The 17,036-nt window shown below is 43.1% G+C and overlaps 2 protein-coding genes across 3 annotated transcripts in view; both read right to left on the reverse strand.

Annotated features, from left to right (window-relative positions):
• Nucleotides 1-17,036, reverse strand: part of LOC111138542 (histone H2B type 1-A) — a 364,628-nt gene that overhangs the window by 169,053 nt on the left and 178,539 nt on the right. The gene's annotated exons all lie outside the window — the stretch shown is intronic.
• On the reverse strand, nucleotides 294-16,931 carry LOC111162583 (tripartite motif containing 38). The gene is made up of 7 exons (XM_022527086.1): nucleotides 16,913-16,931; nucleotides 14,978-15,522; nucleotides 12,925-13,020; nucleotides 10,808-11,038; nucleotides 9,770-9,792; nucleotides 9,561-9,673; nucleotides 294-1,965 (listed from the first exon to the last, which is right to left on the reverse strand). Exons 2-7 carry the CDS (start codon nucleotides 15,380-15,382, stop codon nucleotides 1,442-1,444), a joined length of 1,392 nt encoding a protein of 463 aa, XP_022382794.1. The 5' UTR covers nucleotides 15,383-15,522; nucleotides 16,913-16,931; the 3' UTR covers nucleotides 294-1,441.

The following is a 17,036-nucleotide window of genomic DNA, read 5'->3' on the forward strand; positions in this document are numbered from 1 at the left end:
CTACTGTAATAGAGGTTTTTTAAAAAAGAAAACAGGAAATAAAATGGAAGTCTGAAAGAACATAGACAGGAAATATTAGTTTTGAGAGCAATTTGAAGAATTATGTGCAAATACATTTGAAAACTTTGATAAATTGCTTTTTAAACGAAACTGAATGACCTGACTGATTCAAGAAGAAATGAAAATCTAAACAAACCCATACATACAAATAAAGTTCAGCAAGTTACAGAACGCCAGTTAAATACATGGAAACAAAACAAATAAGGAGTAGATGATTTTATGGCTACTTTTTTTTTTTTTTTTTTTTTTTTTTTAAGGAATAGCAACTCACTGTGTCCTGGAAGATTGGATTAGTTTCCATTGAACAGAAAACCCAAAATGATAGTGGCTGAAGCAAGTTCATATCTCTCCCATGTCGACAGTCCAGAAAATGTAGAAAGTCCAGGAAATCCATAGAATCCAGGGCTGGTATGGCACCTCCACAAATTTACCAGCTTCCTGTTAGCCACACTTCCACCATCTGTAGAATCTAGGACAGCTTCTAAAGACCCAGCCATCACACCTCAATCATTTACGTTGTTTGTGGCTTGGCTGACTTTACCATGATCTTGCCATTAGTCAACTCAGCCATGATAATTTAGGTTGAACATGGAATGTTCTCTTCAAAATTGACCCAGCTAGAGCTAAGGTCTATTTGATCATAGAAGACTCATAACAAAGTCTGCCAACAATCATGCCAACGGTAACTATTTGCTGAGATCTTAAACTATTTCAAGATAGTTGGCTTGGCACAGTCTGGAAAATATCAACTTCTTTTCCAGTACCGAGTCCCCCAAGAAAATCTGTTATTATTCTGAATTTCCTTCCCATTTGAAACATACCCCTGTAAGCCAATTTCAACTCCTCTTTCACATGTGACGTGTTATTGCAATAGGCAGAGCTCACCAGATCTGGAAGGCATCTGTCCTCACTGCATCATCGGAGCTATGCCAGAGGTTGGAAGAGTCACTGTGTTGGCTCTCCTGCTTTTTCTCACAGCTGGTAGAGACAACCGCAATTTCCCTCACCCCCCACCCATGAGTTCCTATGGCATCGAACAAACTGGGAGAACTCAGACATCCTGATCTCCGGGTCACCCTGCAGGTCACCCAAAAACTCTTGGAAATCAAAGCTCTGAACCCACTGAGGGGCTTGGAGGGGTGGAGAAGACAATGCATGATCATTGCTATTATCTGGCTTCCCCAGCTCAGGCTGACCATCTGTGGTATTTTTGCCATTGTTCTATCCATTCATTCAAAGAAGATTTATTATGTAGCCACTAAAAGCCCAGCACTGTTCTGAATACAAGAAGTGAAGAAAACAGACCAGATTTCTGCCCCCACAGGATTGACATTATATTTTCTATGCTAGTTAAACCAAGAAGGAGATTTTAATTCTTTCCTTACTCGTCTGGGGGAGGCAGGAACAAAGGAGAATGTTGATAAACCCGGAAATAGGGCCGGACAGTATCAGAGAAGGAGGCCTTTGGGAAGGTAAAGATGTGGGATCCAGTGGTCATGTTGTAAAAGGATACAAGTCCGACATCACAGTCCAGAAAAATCCCCACAACCAGAGGCTGCTCTGCCAGAGAAAGGGAAGTTATGGGATAGGTAAGTGCTAAGTAGCCTTTCTTTTTGCACAGTCTAATGGCCCAGAATCCAGACTGAGGCTTCTGCATCAAACCAATGTCCCTGTGAACACTATCCAGACAGACTCCTAAGTCCCACCCAGTTCCTTCTCCCACATCCACTTCAAAGTAATGTTTTCCTGAAGTGAAGCCTTCACAGCCCAAAATACAGGGTAAGATACTAAATCTCTTAGAAGAATTGTCCAGATTCTCCTGGGGGCATCCACGGGTCACTTGTCTCCGATCCTCAGACAGAATGAGCTCCCGATGAGCTGTATCTGGATCCAGAGTCACATTGACTGAAAACAATAAATAAGTAAGTAGATAAATAGATAATTTTTTGTTGTCAGGAGCACAGTTTAATTTAAATAAAACCAGCCTGTCCTCAGATCCAAGCATTGTCTCTTACTAGCCCTGACAGCTTAGACAAGTCACTCCCTAAGACTCAGTTTTGTTAGATAGGAAGTAGAAATTATCGTATCTGGCACAAAGAATAGTGGGAGAACTGAATGAGATCATGTACGCTCAGTGCTGAGTAAAATTCCTGAATTATAGTAAGTGCCCAGTCAGTGGTAATGATAAGAATATCATCTTCATAAGCGTCACCATCTTAGTCACTCAGAGGAGTCAAGGAAAAGAACTAACCAGAGTTGACGTGGTTACTGTCCTCTCCAAAGCCAAAGGAAGTACTAGAGGAGACCACAGGGCAAAAAGAGGCAAAGTTAAGAGTCCCAAGTCCCTCCCTACTGCCTATCACTTGGAGGGTCTGCCTTCCTCTGCCTCTGGTCACACTCTCCTGCAATTACAGTGTCCTCCACCTGCTCCTGAGGGCTCCAGGGATGTGATGGTTCGGTTCCTATGCCTAGCCCTGGCTGCTTCACTGTTCCTTGGTAATGACCCCAGTCTTCACCTCTGTAGGTAATTCCTTTATTAAATGCTATCTGATCAGTTCTTATCATGAGCCTGATTCAAAAAAATTTGAGGTTTCAATTGATATTCTCTTAATGATACAGGAAAACCCAAGTTAAGAAATTAAAATGCTTACAGGTTGGCAATACCACTTGAAGGTGAAGATATCAATTGGATTTTTAAAATTTTACCTCAGGAAGTGGAGATGCAACGTTGGGGGGTTGGGGAGTAGGAAAAGAATAAATGAAACAAGATGGGATCGGGAGGGAGAAAAACCATAAGAGACTCAATCTCATAAACAAACTGAGGGTTGCTGGGGGGAGAGGGGTTGGGAGAGGGTGGTTGGGTTATGGACATTGGGGAGGGTATGTGCTAGGGTGAGTGCTATGAAGTGTGTAAACCTGGTGATTCACAGACCTGTACCCCTGGGGCTAATAATACATTATATGTTAATTAAAAATTTTTTAAAAATTTTTTACCTTAGATTGCTTATAAGTGACACATACAACAAAAAGACATAGGAAGGTTGACAGTTAAAGGATGGATAATATAGTTATATAGCTGTAACAGTTATATAATTATATCAAATGATATTAAGTCAAAGTATTATCAAGGATGAAAAGGGTTACCCAGCAGAGAAAAATACATTAATTCACTAGGAAGATATCCTAATTCCAAGCAAGCATGCACTGATAATGTAGTCTCAAAATATGCTAAGTAAAAATTATGGAATTATAAGGAGAAACTGACAATTCTACAACCATCATGAGGTATTTTAACATTCTTTTTCTCCATAATTGATAGATCAAGCAGGCAAAAAAGGAAAGATACAGAAGATCTGAACAACCCAACAAGCCCAATCTAATAAATACATATAAAGCTCAGCAATTAATAAACAGAGAATATGCGCTTTTCTCCAGTATAGATGGAATATGTACTAACTGAGTAAAGACTAGTCAGAAAGCGAGTCTGAACAAATTCCAGTGACTCTATACTGCACAGATCATCTTCTCTCACCTCAACACAATTAGGTTAGAAATCAACTAAAAAAGATCAATAAAAAAAATCTTCTCAATATTAGGAAATTTAAATGCTTCTAAATCATAATATGATAATATACAGACTTGAGCAATAATAAAATGCTACATATTAAAAAATTATACAATGAAGCTAAGGTGGAATTTTCCAGAAAATTGATAATCTTTAAGTACTTATTTTAGAAAAAGAAAAAAAGCTGGAAATGAAGGAGCTAACTATGCAGGTTAAAATAGGTAAAGAACAGAGAATGGGGCTCCTGGGTGGCTCAGCAGGTTGAGCATCCAACTCTTGATTTAGGCTCAGGTCATGATTTCAGGGTTATGAGATCGAGCTCCACATGGGTCTCCGTGTTCAGTGGGAAGGCTGCTTGAGAGGCTCTCTCTCCCTCTCCCATTGCCCTTCCCCCTGCTCAGGTGCTGTCTAAATAAAAAAATAAATAATCTTAAAAAAAAAAAAAAAGAACAGAGACCCAAAGAGAACTTTTTTAAAAAAGGAAAATAAAGTTTAAATAATAAACCAATGAAATGAAGGAAAATAAGAATGCAATGGAGAAGGAAAAGCCAATAGTAGCTTTCATGAAAAGACTAATACAATAGACATACCTCTAAAAAGATTTATCAAAGGAGAAAAAAAGACAAAATTGGAGTGAATATAGAAATTTAAAAATTAGAATTTATGGTAAACTTTATGCTACTAAGAAAGTTGAAAACATCAACATGATTAACTTTCTAGAAAAACAGTTCTTTGTAAAATTCATTCAGAAGAAAAAAAAAAACATGAACAGACCTAATGTTAAAGAAATATAATAAGGAGTTTAAAATTTACCCACAAACAATAAAACATGCACATACACCAAATAAAAAGGGACCTTGTCAGTTTTTAAAGAAATTCTACCAGTCAAGGGATAATGGCAATCTCATACCAAATCTTTCAAAGAATAGAGAATTACAGAACCCTATAACTTACAAACATAGACACAAAAATCCTAAACAAAATAATATAAATAATAAGTCAAACTTTACATGTGTGTATAATTGTATTTTATACATGTCTACTTTACTTTTTATATATGTATAAATGTATATGTTATGTATTTAATGTTTATCATACATATTACATATTTTACAATATATTATGTAACTTATATTATTAATTATACATATTAATTATATAATTGTTATATAATTATTATTTAAATAGTCACCTGATATATATCATTATATACTATATGTCACACAGAATATATTATATCAAAAATAAAATCTCTATATATGTCAAATGTTTTAATATATATTATTAAATATATAATATTCTGTTTGTGTGTCTAATTGTATGAAAAGACTGGGATGTTTTTATTACCAACTAGACTGAGAGTCAAAAAGTCAAGGTGAGGAGCCAACATACAACATTGTCATCAACAGAGCTGGTCGAGTATTAGTCATAGTAATGGGGAAGGAAGGTGTTTGCAGAGGGACACTTACCAGGAAAGCATATGACTCATTTAACCAGGAGGAGGTCTGATGTGTAAGCAGCCTCTCCTGACATACCTAGCGACTGTCTCCATCATCACTCCATCACAGTCATGCTATCAGAGTATATGCGGAGACAGCTAAACTTTACTTTCTAAAGTCAGGATTCCTGTTTGCCCGGGGACTATTGGTTTAACAGTCTATTTGCATAGTTGCTCTATGCAACTAACCCTTATCGAGCAACATAACTGCAGCACAACAATGATCTTCATTACAAATTAATATTTGGCTATCAAACCTGTATGTTATATATACTGTGTGTGCATATATATATATATATATATATATATATATCTCAAAATTTAGCTTTTCCTGATATAATATATATATCAAAATTTAGGGGCGCCTGGGTGGCTCAGTGGGTTAAAGCCTCTGCCTTCGGCTCAGGTCATGATCCCAGGGTCCTGGGATCGAGCCCCACATCGGGCTCTCTGCTCAGCAGGGAGCCTGCTTCCTCCTCTCTCTCTCTGCCTGCCTCTCTGCCTACTTGTGATCTCTGTCTGTCAAATAAATAAATAAAATCTTTAAAAAAAAAATTTAGCTTTTCCTGAGACTGCAACTATGGTTTAACATTAGGAAATAAATTATCATAATCACCACATAAACAGATTAATGGAGAGAAACCACATATACTATCAATACAACTAACTCATTGATAAATTCAATGCCCATTGGTGACGACAGAGCTCTTTGGAAACAAGAGTCACAGTCTTTGAAGGAAAATGTGTCTTGAAACCCTATATATCAAAAGATAGAATGAAAATATAAAATGTCATATGTATACCAGAGATACTAGCTATGATAAGTTCCCGTGAGTCAGTAAGAGAAAGAACCCAATAGAAAAATGCTTCAATCAGAGCAAATCATGGGTAAATCACAGAAGAAGGCTAAAAGGTTAATGGACTTACAAAAGGCTCAGCCTTGCTAGGGAAATCATAGAACACAAATTAAGTCCACAATTAGGTACTATTTCAGATCCATCAGATTATCAAAAATTATAAATTATAAGCAAAGAATCAGGGAGATATGAAACGGTCGGCGCTCTTATGTTGTCGGCAGGATATAAACTGACACAATTTCAAGATCGGCAGTATCTAGTCACATTAAATGCGCACCCCTACACAGCAGCATTTTGAATTTAAGGTATATCCTCAGAGGAAGGCATTCACCCAACACAAGGACCCATGGAGAAGAATGTTCCCAGTGGCATGGTGTGCACCAGCATCAAACAAAACCACCGAGACATAAACTTCAGCGCCTATGCCACTAAACAATGGATTCGAAAACACAACATATTCATTTTTTTGCCACACTGCAGAGTGATTAAGAGAGTGTGTTCTGAGAGATACTACCTGACTTTCTATTTATCGGTTGCCTCTCTGTCTTAGCTTCCTCATCTATAAAGTGAAAATGCTTCCTACAGAGAGGACTGTGGTATAAAACAGGTAACATATGTGAAGGTTTCCTCATCTGTCATGGAGAGAGTGCCTGGTATCTGTAAGTTGCTTTTCTTGGTGCTGGTGAGACTGAATGTTGCCACACTGGCCCGCGTAATGTGTGCTGGGATTAACAAGCCCAGCGAGCCCAGGGCTGGATGTGTGCCCTCCAGGTATGAAAACGCAAGGATGGAAGGTTGCGTGGCCCACGCTGTTATTGAAGCAATGTTGTGATCTCCAAGTGCTGGAAGCAGCCCGAAGCTCCAATGGTAGGGCTATGGTTACATATAATTATGATATACTCATGGAATATTAGCTTTTGAAAGCAACAAGTGACATTCTATATACTAAATGTTTGTTAAAAAAATAAAATAAAATAAAATAAAATAAAATAAAATAAAAAACAGAAAAAGACATAGCTTTTGTAACCTGGAGAAGTAGTATTGGAGAAGGGTAGGAGAAACCTTGAATTTTTCTTCGTATCTATCTATATAGTGTGACTGATTACAATTTATTTGTATTACTTTTGAAACAAGAAAAGTTTTAATAATAAGCGTTCTAAAAAAGAAAGGGGATTATCTAGTAAAAATATGAAGTCGTTTTAGAAAGAGATTGACTTGCACAATTTTGTAATCCTGTAAAAGCTAAGAGTAGACGAATCAGCTCAGTGATCTGGATGTGATTTGCATGGAGTCCTGTTTTTTCCTTTCCTGAATCTCTTTACAGGATCAAATACAGAGTTGCTTTGTTTTGTAGCTGTTCTTATTGTTGTTTATTGCTAACTTGAGGGGAATACAAATACAGGTCCATAATCGTTATCTGAACTCCCTGGGGCCAAATGCATTTTGGACTCAGAATTTTTTGTCAGTGTTGTTCTACCTCTGTTAAAAATGCAGTTGGTATTTTGATAAGGATTGCCTTGAATCTGTAGATTGTTTTGGGTACTATAGACATTTTAACAACATTTGGTCTTCCAATCCATGAGCCTGGAATATCTTTCCATTTGTTAGTATTGTCTTCAATTTCTTTCATCAGTGTTTTACCGTTTTCAGAGTACAGATTTTTCACCTCCTTGGTTAAAATTTATTCCTAGGTATTTTATTACTTTTGGTGCAATTGTAAATGGGATTGTTTCCTTAATTTCTCTTTCTGTTACTTCATTATTAGTGTAGAGAAATGCAACAGATTTCTGTATATTGATTTTGTATCCTGCATCTTTACTAAATTTAGTTCTAGTAGTTCTAGTAATTTTTTGGTGGTGTCTATAGGGTTTTCCATGTAAGGTATCATGTCATCTACAAAGAATGACACTAAGTCTTCTTCCTTAATTGATTTGGATGCCTTTTATTTATATCTCTTGTTTGATTGCTGTGGCTACTACTTCCCGTATCTGTTGAATAACAGTGGGGAGAGTGGACATCCTTGTCTTGTTCCTGACTGTAGATGTAAAGTTCTGTTTTTCACCATTGAGTAGCATGTTAGTGATGGGTTTTTCATATATGGCCTATATTATGTTGAGGTATGTTCCCTCTAAACCTATTTGTTGAGGGTTGTTATCATGAATAGATATTATAATTTGTCAAATGCTTTTTCTGCATCTATTGAAATGATCATATGGTTTTTTACCCTTTCTCTGTTGTTGTGATGTATCACATTCTTGATTTTCCAATATCGATCCACCTTTGCACCCCAGAAATAAATCCCACTTGATCATAGCAATAGGTTTTTTGTTTTTGTTTTTGTTTTTTTTTATGTATTGTTAGATTTGTTTTGGCCTTCCCAGAGTCCCTGCCTTCTGTTGTTCATGCTCTTATGCAATTCCTTCCAACTGAGTGTGGGCAGGACCTGTGAAGTGCCTCTGACCAACAGAATATGGCAAAAATGATGGGATGTGACTCCTAAGATTCTATTTCATTATATGGGACTCCATCTTTCTAAAAGACATACTTCAGAGACACTCTCCTGAGCTCACTTTGAAGAAGTAACTGGCCATGTTGAGAAGCCCATGTGCAAGTGGTTGAGGGGAGCCTTATAGAAGCTGAGGGCAGCCTCCAGCCAAAAGCTCACAAAAAGCCAGGGACCTATGCCTCATAATAATAAAGAAATGAATTCTGCCAACAACCTGGGTGAGCTTAGAAGAGAATCCTTCCCCCCAGCCTGGCCAACACCTTAATATGCAGCTTTGTGAAACCTTAAACAAAGGACCAACTAAGCTGTGCCCAGATTTCTGACCCACAAAATTCATGAGATAATATGTGTGTGTTGTTTTAAGCTATTAAATCTGTTCACTGGAAGAGATAATACAGTCTCCAAATCATTTTAGGTTAGGTCTGATTTTGTAGTCAAACAAATTTTAAAAAGCTTTCAGTTTTTGGAGCTTTTTAAATTTTGTAATTATAAATAACATATTGCAGAAATATAGAAAGCACGGATTAATAGAATCAATGATTCAGGAAGCTCAGGCTTTGGAATTGGTAAATTTCAGTTTTCATTATGGTTCTAATATTTACCATCTGTGTTGTCTGGGTCAAGGTCCTGAAACCATCTGAATCAAAGTCCATAATGTTCATTGATCTTTCCTACATTGCTCTGAGAGTTGACTAAAATATTAACCACAAACACTATATCCCAGACACTGCACTAAGCACTTGACACATGTTGACACACTTACTTTTCATGATAACCCAATGAAGCAGGGATTGTCCGTATCTTCATTTTTTAGCTGGGGAAACTGAGGAAGTTATGTGCCTGGGGTGACACAGCTAATACATGGGGATCAGGAATGCGAAAGGTCCGCACAGATAACCAGTTCGCTGTGTCCTATCTAAGCACTAGAGCATGCTAACAAGGGGAGGGCAAGACAGTGCCACTGAAAACCACTAAATGACCTCTCTGGCTGTGAGGCTGCCCAGGGGCAGGCAGTGAACGTGGCTGTGACTTCAGGTCCCTTCCATCCATAGCATTTAGGGCTTCTTCACATACCTTGATAGCTCCTTAACATTTTCTTCACATCAAAATAAAGCTCAGAAACACTGCACACGGCATGAAGCTCCAGAGAGTGGGCGTCTGGTCTCTCCAACGTCATAGCCCAACTCCTAGAATAAGCAGAGGCCAAGGACTTGTTCAGTGAGACAGCCCATTCACCTTTATGTACCCATACCCCTTCCCTCGTGCGCTCATGTAGAACTTACCTGCGCAAAGTATCTTTCACATCCTACAGAGAAACACAGACAAAAAGTAAGTGGAAACATCAGTATTTCATGAGGCTTGGCACATGGGGCTGTTCTCTATACATGCTCTTTCCAAAGAAGTGAAGACATTTGACTCTAGCCTCAAATACTGATGGATACTCAGACAGAACGATTCCCATCCCAGCCGTCTGGGATATTCAGCATGGCAGGATGTGTACCAGTCTCTGAGTCTGCTGTCTTTCTGGCTGAGATCTGTGGGCAGCTATGGTGTCTGGAATCACAGCCTGTGGGATGCTTCGGGAAGAGGCCTAGGAGCTTTGCCCATGCTTCCTCTGGCAAGACTTGCTTTCAGTAACCTAATTCCTTTCAGAGTGAGCCCACACCACCTATCACTAAGGGTCCTTAGCGGTGAATCCGTGCACAGCTCCCTGAGAATGGCCCACTAAGATGGTGGCAGCGGGTGTCACAGGGAAGTACAGCAGTCATGCTATCATCTCCCATTTACAGTGTCACCTGAATCCTACTGGAAGGAACTAGAACTAATAGCTCCAGGCATAGTTTATCTTAATGGGGTAGATCTTCATACAGCTGAAAGAAGGCCCCATAAAGCTGTGGAGGGCTCTACAAGCGAATTAGGGAAAATACTGTCCCTCGTGTTGGCTGTCCCACTCTATGACCCACCAGTCAGCCGGTGGAATGCTTCGGGAGGCAGTTTGACAGTCAGGGTTATGTGGACATGGATCAGAGGCAAATGGTAGCAAAAGTTACCCCATGATTCCCTTTAGCCAAGGACCCTACCATATCCATCAGAAGGGCTATATTTTTCCGAGTCACAGAAACAGATATTTGTGATTCACTATAGACTAGCAAAGGCCACCCAATGCTGAAGTATACCTCAAAGAAACATTTCTTTCAATTCCCCATGCCCATGTGCCACTTGAGTGAGGGAGGCAGGCCTCACCAATCTGCCTATGTTCCCTCCCCCTTCTTCCTCTCTTAATAGCTCAAGAGTTCCTTCCCCCGAGGGCACAGCCCCACCTGCAGCAACTTCTGGGCTGAGCTCTGACATTTCTCCTCTAGTTCCAGGATGTGACTCCTGAGTTCTTGGCTCTTCTGTTCCAGAGTGGCCTCGTTATCTCTCAGTCTCTCCAGAGTCTGCTCTTTCTCTTTCTCCAGCTTCCAGAGATGAGACTTCTCCTCCTCTTGTAGGAAGCTCTGAAGATTTTTAAAGTCAGACTGGATTTTTTGTTTCTCAATCTCTATCTTCTCCTAGAGTCAAGAGAGTATGCTCAGAAGGTAGAAACAAGCCAAACGTCCATCGATGAACGAATTGGTAAAATATGGCATACAGATAGTGACGTACTATGAAGACTTAAAAAGGAATGAAATTCTGACTATGCTATGACGTGGATGAATCTTGAAGACATTATGCTAAGTGAAATTAACCAGAAACAAAAGGACAAATATTATATGATTCCACATATATGGGCTACCTATGCTAGCCAAATTCGTAGAGACAGAAAGTGGAACAGGGTTACCAGAAGTTGAGAAGAGAAAGGAATGGGGAGTTAGTGTTTATTGGGTACAGAGTTTTAGCTTGGGATGATGAAAAAGTTCCAGAGTTCAGTTTCCACTATTAGTTCCCACTCATAGACAGTGGTGATAGTTAAAGGACTTAACACCAATGAACTGTATGCTTACAAATGATTAAAATGGAAAATTTTATGTTATGTGTATTTTAACACACACAGAAGAATGTTTTCTCAGTCATTGGAGCTGGAAGAATGTCACAGATTGCCTGCCGCCCAGTCATGCCTAGGAGGCAAGCACTGAGATGTGGAAGAGTTGTCATGGTTCTGACAGTCACCTGACGGATTTCCTTCTTCTTCAGCCAAGATGCAGGAAGAAGGAGGGGCAGTAGTGCCAGATAATTTAATCACGGAACTGGAGCTGAGGTCAAACACTTTATCAGTAACAGAGGAAAAAAACTGAATTTTTATTTGGGAGGTAAGGAGGTATTTCTGAGCCTGAGGGAATTTCTGGAAGCAACAGTTTGTAATAAACATCATGGAGATTGGACTCAAAAAAACAGGCTAGTAGGGAAGTCCATGGTTTCAGCAGGGGGAGGTCTGGGTGGCAGGCTTTTATCATAGTTAACTGAGAAATATTCACCACCAGTCCAGGGTCCAAGTAATCATCTTCACGTGTAAAAGTGATAGAAGCCAAGGGATATAAGTCTTTTTGGGTCAGGCCTTCAAATTTGGGAGATAGAGAATTACAATTTCCACTAGTGCTTCCCCAACTCAGACAGTGTTTTGGTAACTGAGAGGATGTGCTAGAAGGGTTATGGATGGGGTTTCTGTATATATTAGCTATAATCAAGATCCTACCCATGGCCCAAGATCCCAGAAATGAGGGAGGTGACAGCATCCTTGGGGAGTTTAGCATCCACACACAAAGGATCAGGGCAGAGGAAGGAAGAGACCCCTGAGAGAGGCAAAATGGTCCACCAGGCTGAGGCATTTGGCTACAAGTTGATGGGTTACATAAATATTTCCATAAAGGAATGCATCTCTGATCATGGGGAACTAGTCAGCCATGGGATCATCTTAGAGACTCTAAGTCTGCAGTTGAAGTGTATAGGTTCTTGCAAAGTTGTGACCCTCTTTATAAGTCAGATAGACTTCTTTTACCAACCTCATGAGCTTGAGGACTATGAGTCTCAACCTGGAGTGATTCTATTTCCTTAATGTTCACAAAGATTGACTTCTGAACCTACAAGGCTGAGAGCCACGGCCCGCACTGTGGTAAGTGTGCCGAAGTAATAACGTTAAGGCCTTCAAACCAGGAAGGCACTTTGAGGTATTTCAAATTTGAAGCCTGGTCAATGACGGCTCTAACTAAAATAGGCATACCAATTCTACTTCCCCTAAGGTATCAGGAATCCTAGCCAATTACTATTGAAAAGTTGAAGGGATCGGAAATAAATTCTCACAGATGTAGACAACTAGGGGTATTAAAAAAATGGTTTCTTTTTGGGGTTTCATCTGGTCTGGTTTACTAAAAATAAATTATCATTGTGTTTTGCCAACCATTCCCCATGCCTGCACTCTAGGGTAGAAAAGAGCTTGAGAACAATAAATGCAAATTCTTACATTCCATTCACTTATCTGCTTTGTTGTGAACAACTTCAGTTTTATGCACTCCTCTTCTAGTTGCCTCAAATTTGTCACAGCATTCTGAAGCTTCTCCTGAAGGAAAAATCGGGTGAATAAAGTTCATTCAATTAGTAACTCTCCATTGGGCACATTAAGGGGAACCCCAGCCCTCCAAGACTCTTAGAATAACCGAATACACACTGAGTCATTACAGTAGTTTAGGAAGCACGCCGAAGGCTGTATGTGCAATCACAGATTTGATTCCCTTGGCGGCACAGAGCAATCGGTAGGATTCTTAACACCATTTCTGTGCAGCAGAAACTGAGGCTTAGAAAGGGGTTAAATAACTTGCCCGAGTGCTGTAACCCCCTCATAGATAGTTCTGAGTGGCTGCTGGAGCTGAGATGCGGTTCCAACCTCGTCTGCTACCCCAGAGCCTGAGCCATATCCACTACGGTCTTGCCAGGGAAACACTTTACGCAGAACTTCTCATCATCATCTACAAGATTTTATAAAATAATGTGTTGAACCAAACATAACCAATGCCAGGGTGATGCACAGGGAACTCTGAATGTGTTATGTTCAGTTGGGAAGGGAAGACCAAGATGTCAGCTAAAGTTACCTGGAACAGTTAACACAGGAGAGGAGCTCTGCTGTCTTTGAAGAGTGGTAATTCGTGAAGCCAATCTAAAATGATTTTGTATCTATATCAAGTTTTGGGGTTATTTTTTAAAACAGTTTTTCACATTTCCGTGGAAAAGAATTTGAAGTGACCTAGATCGCTGCTTGCCATCAATTCTACAAGATCAGCTCCTGTCTTCTGTAAACTCAGTGAGTACACTCGTTAATTCTGAGAACTCTCGAGAAAGGGCTCTATGAGACTTGTCAAAGACTGTATTGCCATTGCTATCCGGGGGACCCAGAACCTCACTACAAGCCCGCCTCCACCTCACAGGGGCAGGAACAAAGAGCCCCACACTGGGGACATTTTCTTCAAATCTAGGCAGGACAGGGAGAGAATAAGGTAGCAGTACTGTACCCTTTCTTCATTCCCTTGAGCAAAGGCCAGCCTTCTTTACTGCTTCTGAGTGAGAAACAGGAGTTGCCCCGAACCTCTCCCTCCACTTCATCCTCCATGAACAATCATTTTCCAATCCTTTAGCTCCTCTTCCTGAATCTTGCTTGAAACTACCCCTTCCCCCTTCTTACAGGAATAAGCTGAATTTTACTCCTAGATACACCTTTCACTTTCAGTAAAAGGCCAGAATGCCCTTTTCGACGTCAACCTGATTCTTCAATCTGCAAATAAAGCCCCCCAGTGGGCAGCACCACTCTGCCCACTCTACGATTTAGACTCTGAGTTGACACCACAGTTCCGGACCAACCTCCTTTCCGAGGCCATCACCTGGCATTCCCTACATCCCCGGCCCTGGCTATGACCTCGGACCTATGGTCTCCTCTGCCCGGAACACCCTCTCTTCTCTCCGGGCCTCTACCTGTGGTTGACTGTTACGTGCTCTTCAGGAGTCACTTCCAGAAAGGCTGCTCAGACCCCCTCCCCACCCCTTGTTGATCCTCCTCCCCACCCAACCAGCTGATTCCACGCGGCCTCTTTTACTGATTTGTCTTCCCCGCTGGACTGTAGGATACCTAAAAGGTGGTATGTCTTTGTCTCCTGTGTTTTCAAAGTGCATCATATGGTCTCGCCCACTGTTAAAATTACATACATGGGGCGTAGCAATAACACAGGCAGGTGTGCATCCGAGTACATGGCGATCCGGAGCAGGGAGACGTCCACCGTAGCAAGCAAGAAGGGAGGGGGGCAAGAGTGGGACCCCCCTGTTGAAGGTCAGGACGGACGGTCGGGACTTGACTCAGTGAGAACCCACAATACACTATTTCTCATATCACGAAAGACGTGACATGAAGGGTGACACGAAGACAGCTGTGTTTCAGGATCATCGTCTCAGGTTATAGGCTAAATAACCTGGGTCCCCAGGGAGCAGCATGGGAGCGGCACCTGCCAAAACCTGCCAACCCACACACTCACCTTGTAGTCCTGGCATACGTCCTCGATGAGGGCTGTGTGGTGCCCTTTGTGCCGCGGTGACCGCTCACAGCGCCAGCAGATGAGCTGGCTCTCGTCTTCGCAGAACAGGTGGAGGTGCTCTCCGTGCTCCTCACATGACATCTTGTGCTCCATCTCCTTGATGGCTTCAATGAGACTCCCCAGCTGCTTGTTGGGCCGGAGGCTGGCCAGCCGAAATGGAGCCCGGCAGTGGGGGCAGGGGAATGTATTGGACGATGTGTCCACAGGGCCTTGGTTCTCAAGGAAGCTGACGATGCATTGACTGCAGTAGCTGTGTCCACAGCTGATGCTCATGGGCTCAGACATTAGGGACAGGCAGATGGCACACGTGGCTTCCTCCTTCACCTTCTTGGTGGCTGAGGCCATGGCTTTTCCTGACAAGTTCCAATATGGGATCTAGAGGCAGGGATGAAAATCCGCAGGTATGGAAATACACCTCACCTGAGCCTCCGAGCCATGCACTGCGTGGGAAGCCACCGGCCTCCACAGGTCCTAGAGTCTTCTCTCTAGAGAGATGAGATGGACTGGGATTAAAATGGTACATAAAATGAGGCTGTGTTGTGGAAAATGGCAGTCACGATCCCATGTGTCCACTTATATTTAAATTAATTAAAATTAAATAAAACTTAAAACTCGGTTTCTCAATCCCGCTAGCCATATGCTTAACAGCTGGGGCCACTGGAGGCTCCACGATGGCCCATATGCAACACTCCATGGGTGCACAGTTTTCTCAGACCCAGCACTGACCCAGACAGAGAGCAAGGAAGGCTTCCTCACCAAAGCTGTAGCAAGACAGACCTCAAGTGAGGGAGTGTGAAACTCCTACTCTACAAACATCAAGAATCCTTATACCAGAACTGTTTCTTCGGGACTGGGAGCAACCCTGAAGTAACTGGGTGGCCATGAAGGATTCCCCTGAGGTCGTCAAATTTGACTCTGCTGGAACCCCACTGCCAGCTCTCTCTGCCCCCACTCCCACCCCACGGGGGACAAAAGACACCGGGTTAATAATGTCTCAACGGAGCCCCAATAACGAAAGCAAATGAGGCAACCGAAAAGAACCAATGTGTCTTTGCTGTTGTCCTCTCAGTCCTGAGGGAAAGATCTGGAAAGAGTTGGGAAAAGAAGGGTTGTCCCCGGGAACAGAGCTCCTGCAGAATGAGGGAGGGGACCAGTTCCCCTCCAGGCCAGGACGTGGTTCTCGGGGTGACGGGAGCACGGGGGAACGGGGTGGGGGGTTTGCAGAAGCCAGGGTGTGGGGGAGGCCACGGCCCGAGGGTGTTCCGGGGGCTCGGCCTCTTGGTGTCCAGCGGCGAGGACCCGACGACGGGTGACAGGGAGGCCTGACCTGAGGCACCCACTGCGGCTGGCAGCGGCTTGGGGAACCTCGCCCTGTCCCCCGCTCCCCAGCCCCGCGCCTTGGCGGGGAGGGTCGCCGAGGTGCGAGGAGCAGCCTCTGCACTGACAGGGCCAGACACGAAATCCCGGCTTCCGCTCCGGCTGCGAGGCGGCTGCCGGCATCTGAGAGCCAGGGCCGGTCCTCGCAGTCACGGCGGATTTCCTCCGGGGACCTCCCTTCCCCGGCAGGCGGCTTCTCACCCGGACCACAGCCGGCTCCCCGGCGCCGGGGTGCGGCGCTCCCCGCGGGAGGCCCCGAGCGTGCGGGGCGGGCGGGCAGGCGCCCTCCCTCACCGCGCAGCTCACGGCTCCCCAGGCCCGGCGGGCGCTCCGCGGGCGCAGGAGCCGGACAGCCGCCGGGAACGCGGGCAGGGTCCCGGCGGCGCGGGCACCCGCACACGGACCCCTCGCGCTCCCCCCCACACCCCCGCGCTCATCTCCGCCCCCTGCCCCGCCGCGCGTGCCCACCACCCTCCCCCACCGCCGCCCGCCACGTACTCGCCGCCGCCGCCCGAGGCCCCGCCGCCGCCCGAGGCCCCGCCGCCCGCGAACTGAGAAGCGAAACTGCTGTGGGAGGCGGGCCGCGAGCGCCCGGAAGGCGGTCTGAGGAGACGCCCGCGAA

This window comes from Enhydra lutris, unplaced genomic scaffold, assembly GCF_002288905.1.
Source record: "Enhydra lutris kenyoni isolate GAN:26980312 unplaced genomic scaffold, ASM228890v2 scaffoldscaffold93, whole genome shotgun sequence".
NCBI lineage: Eukaryota > Metazoa > Chordata > Mammalia > Carnivora > Mustelidae > Enhydra > Enhydra lutris.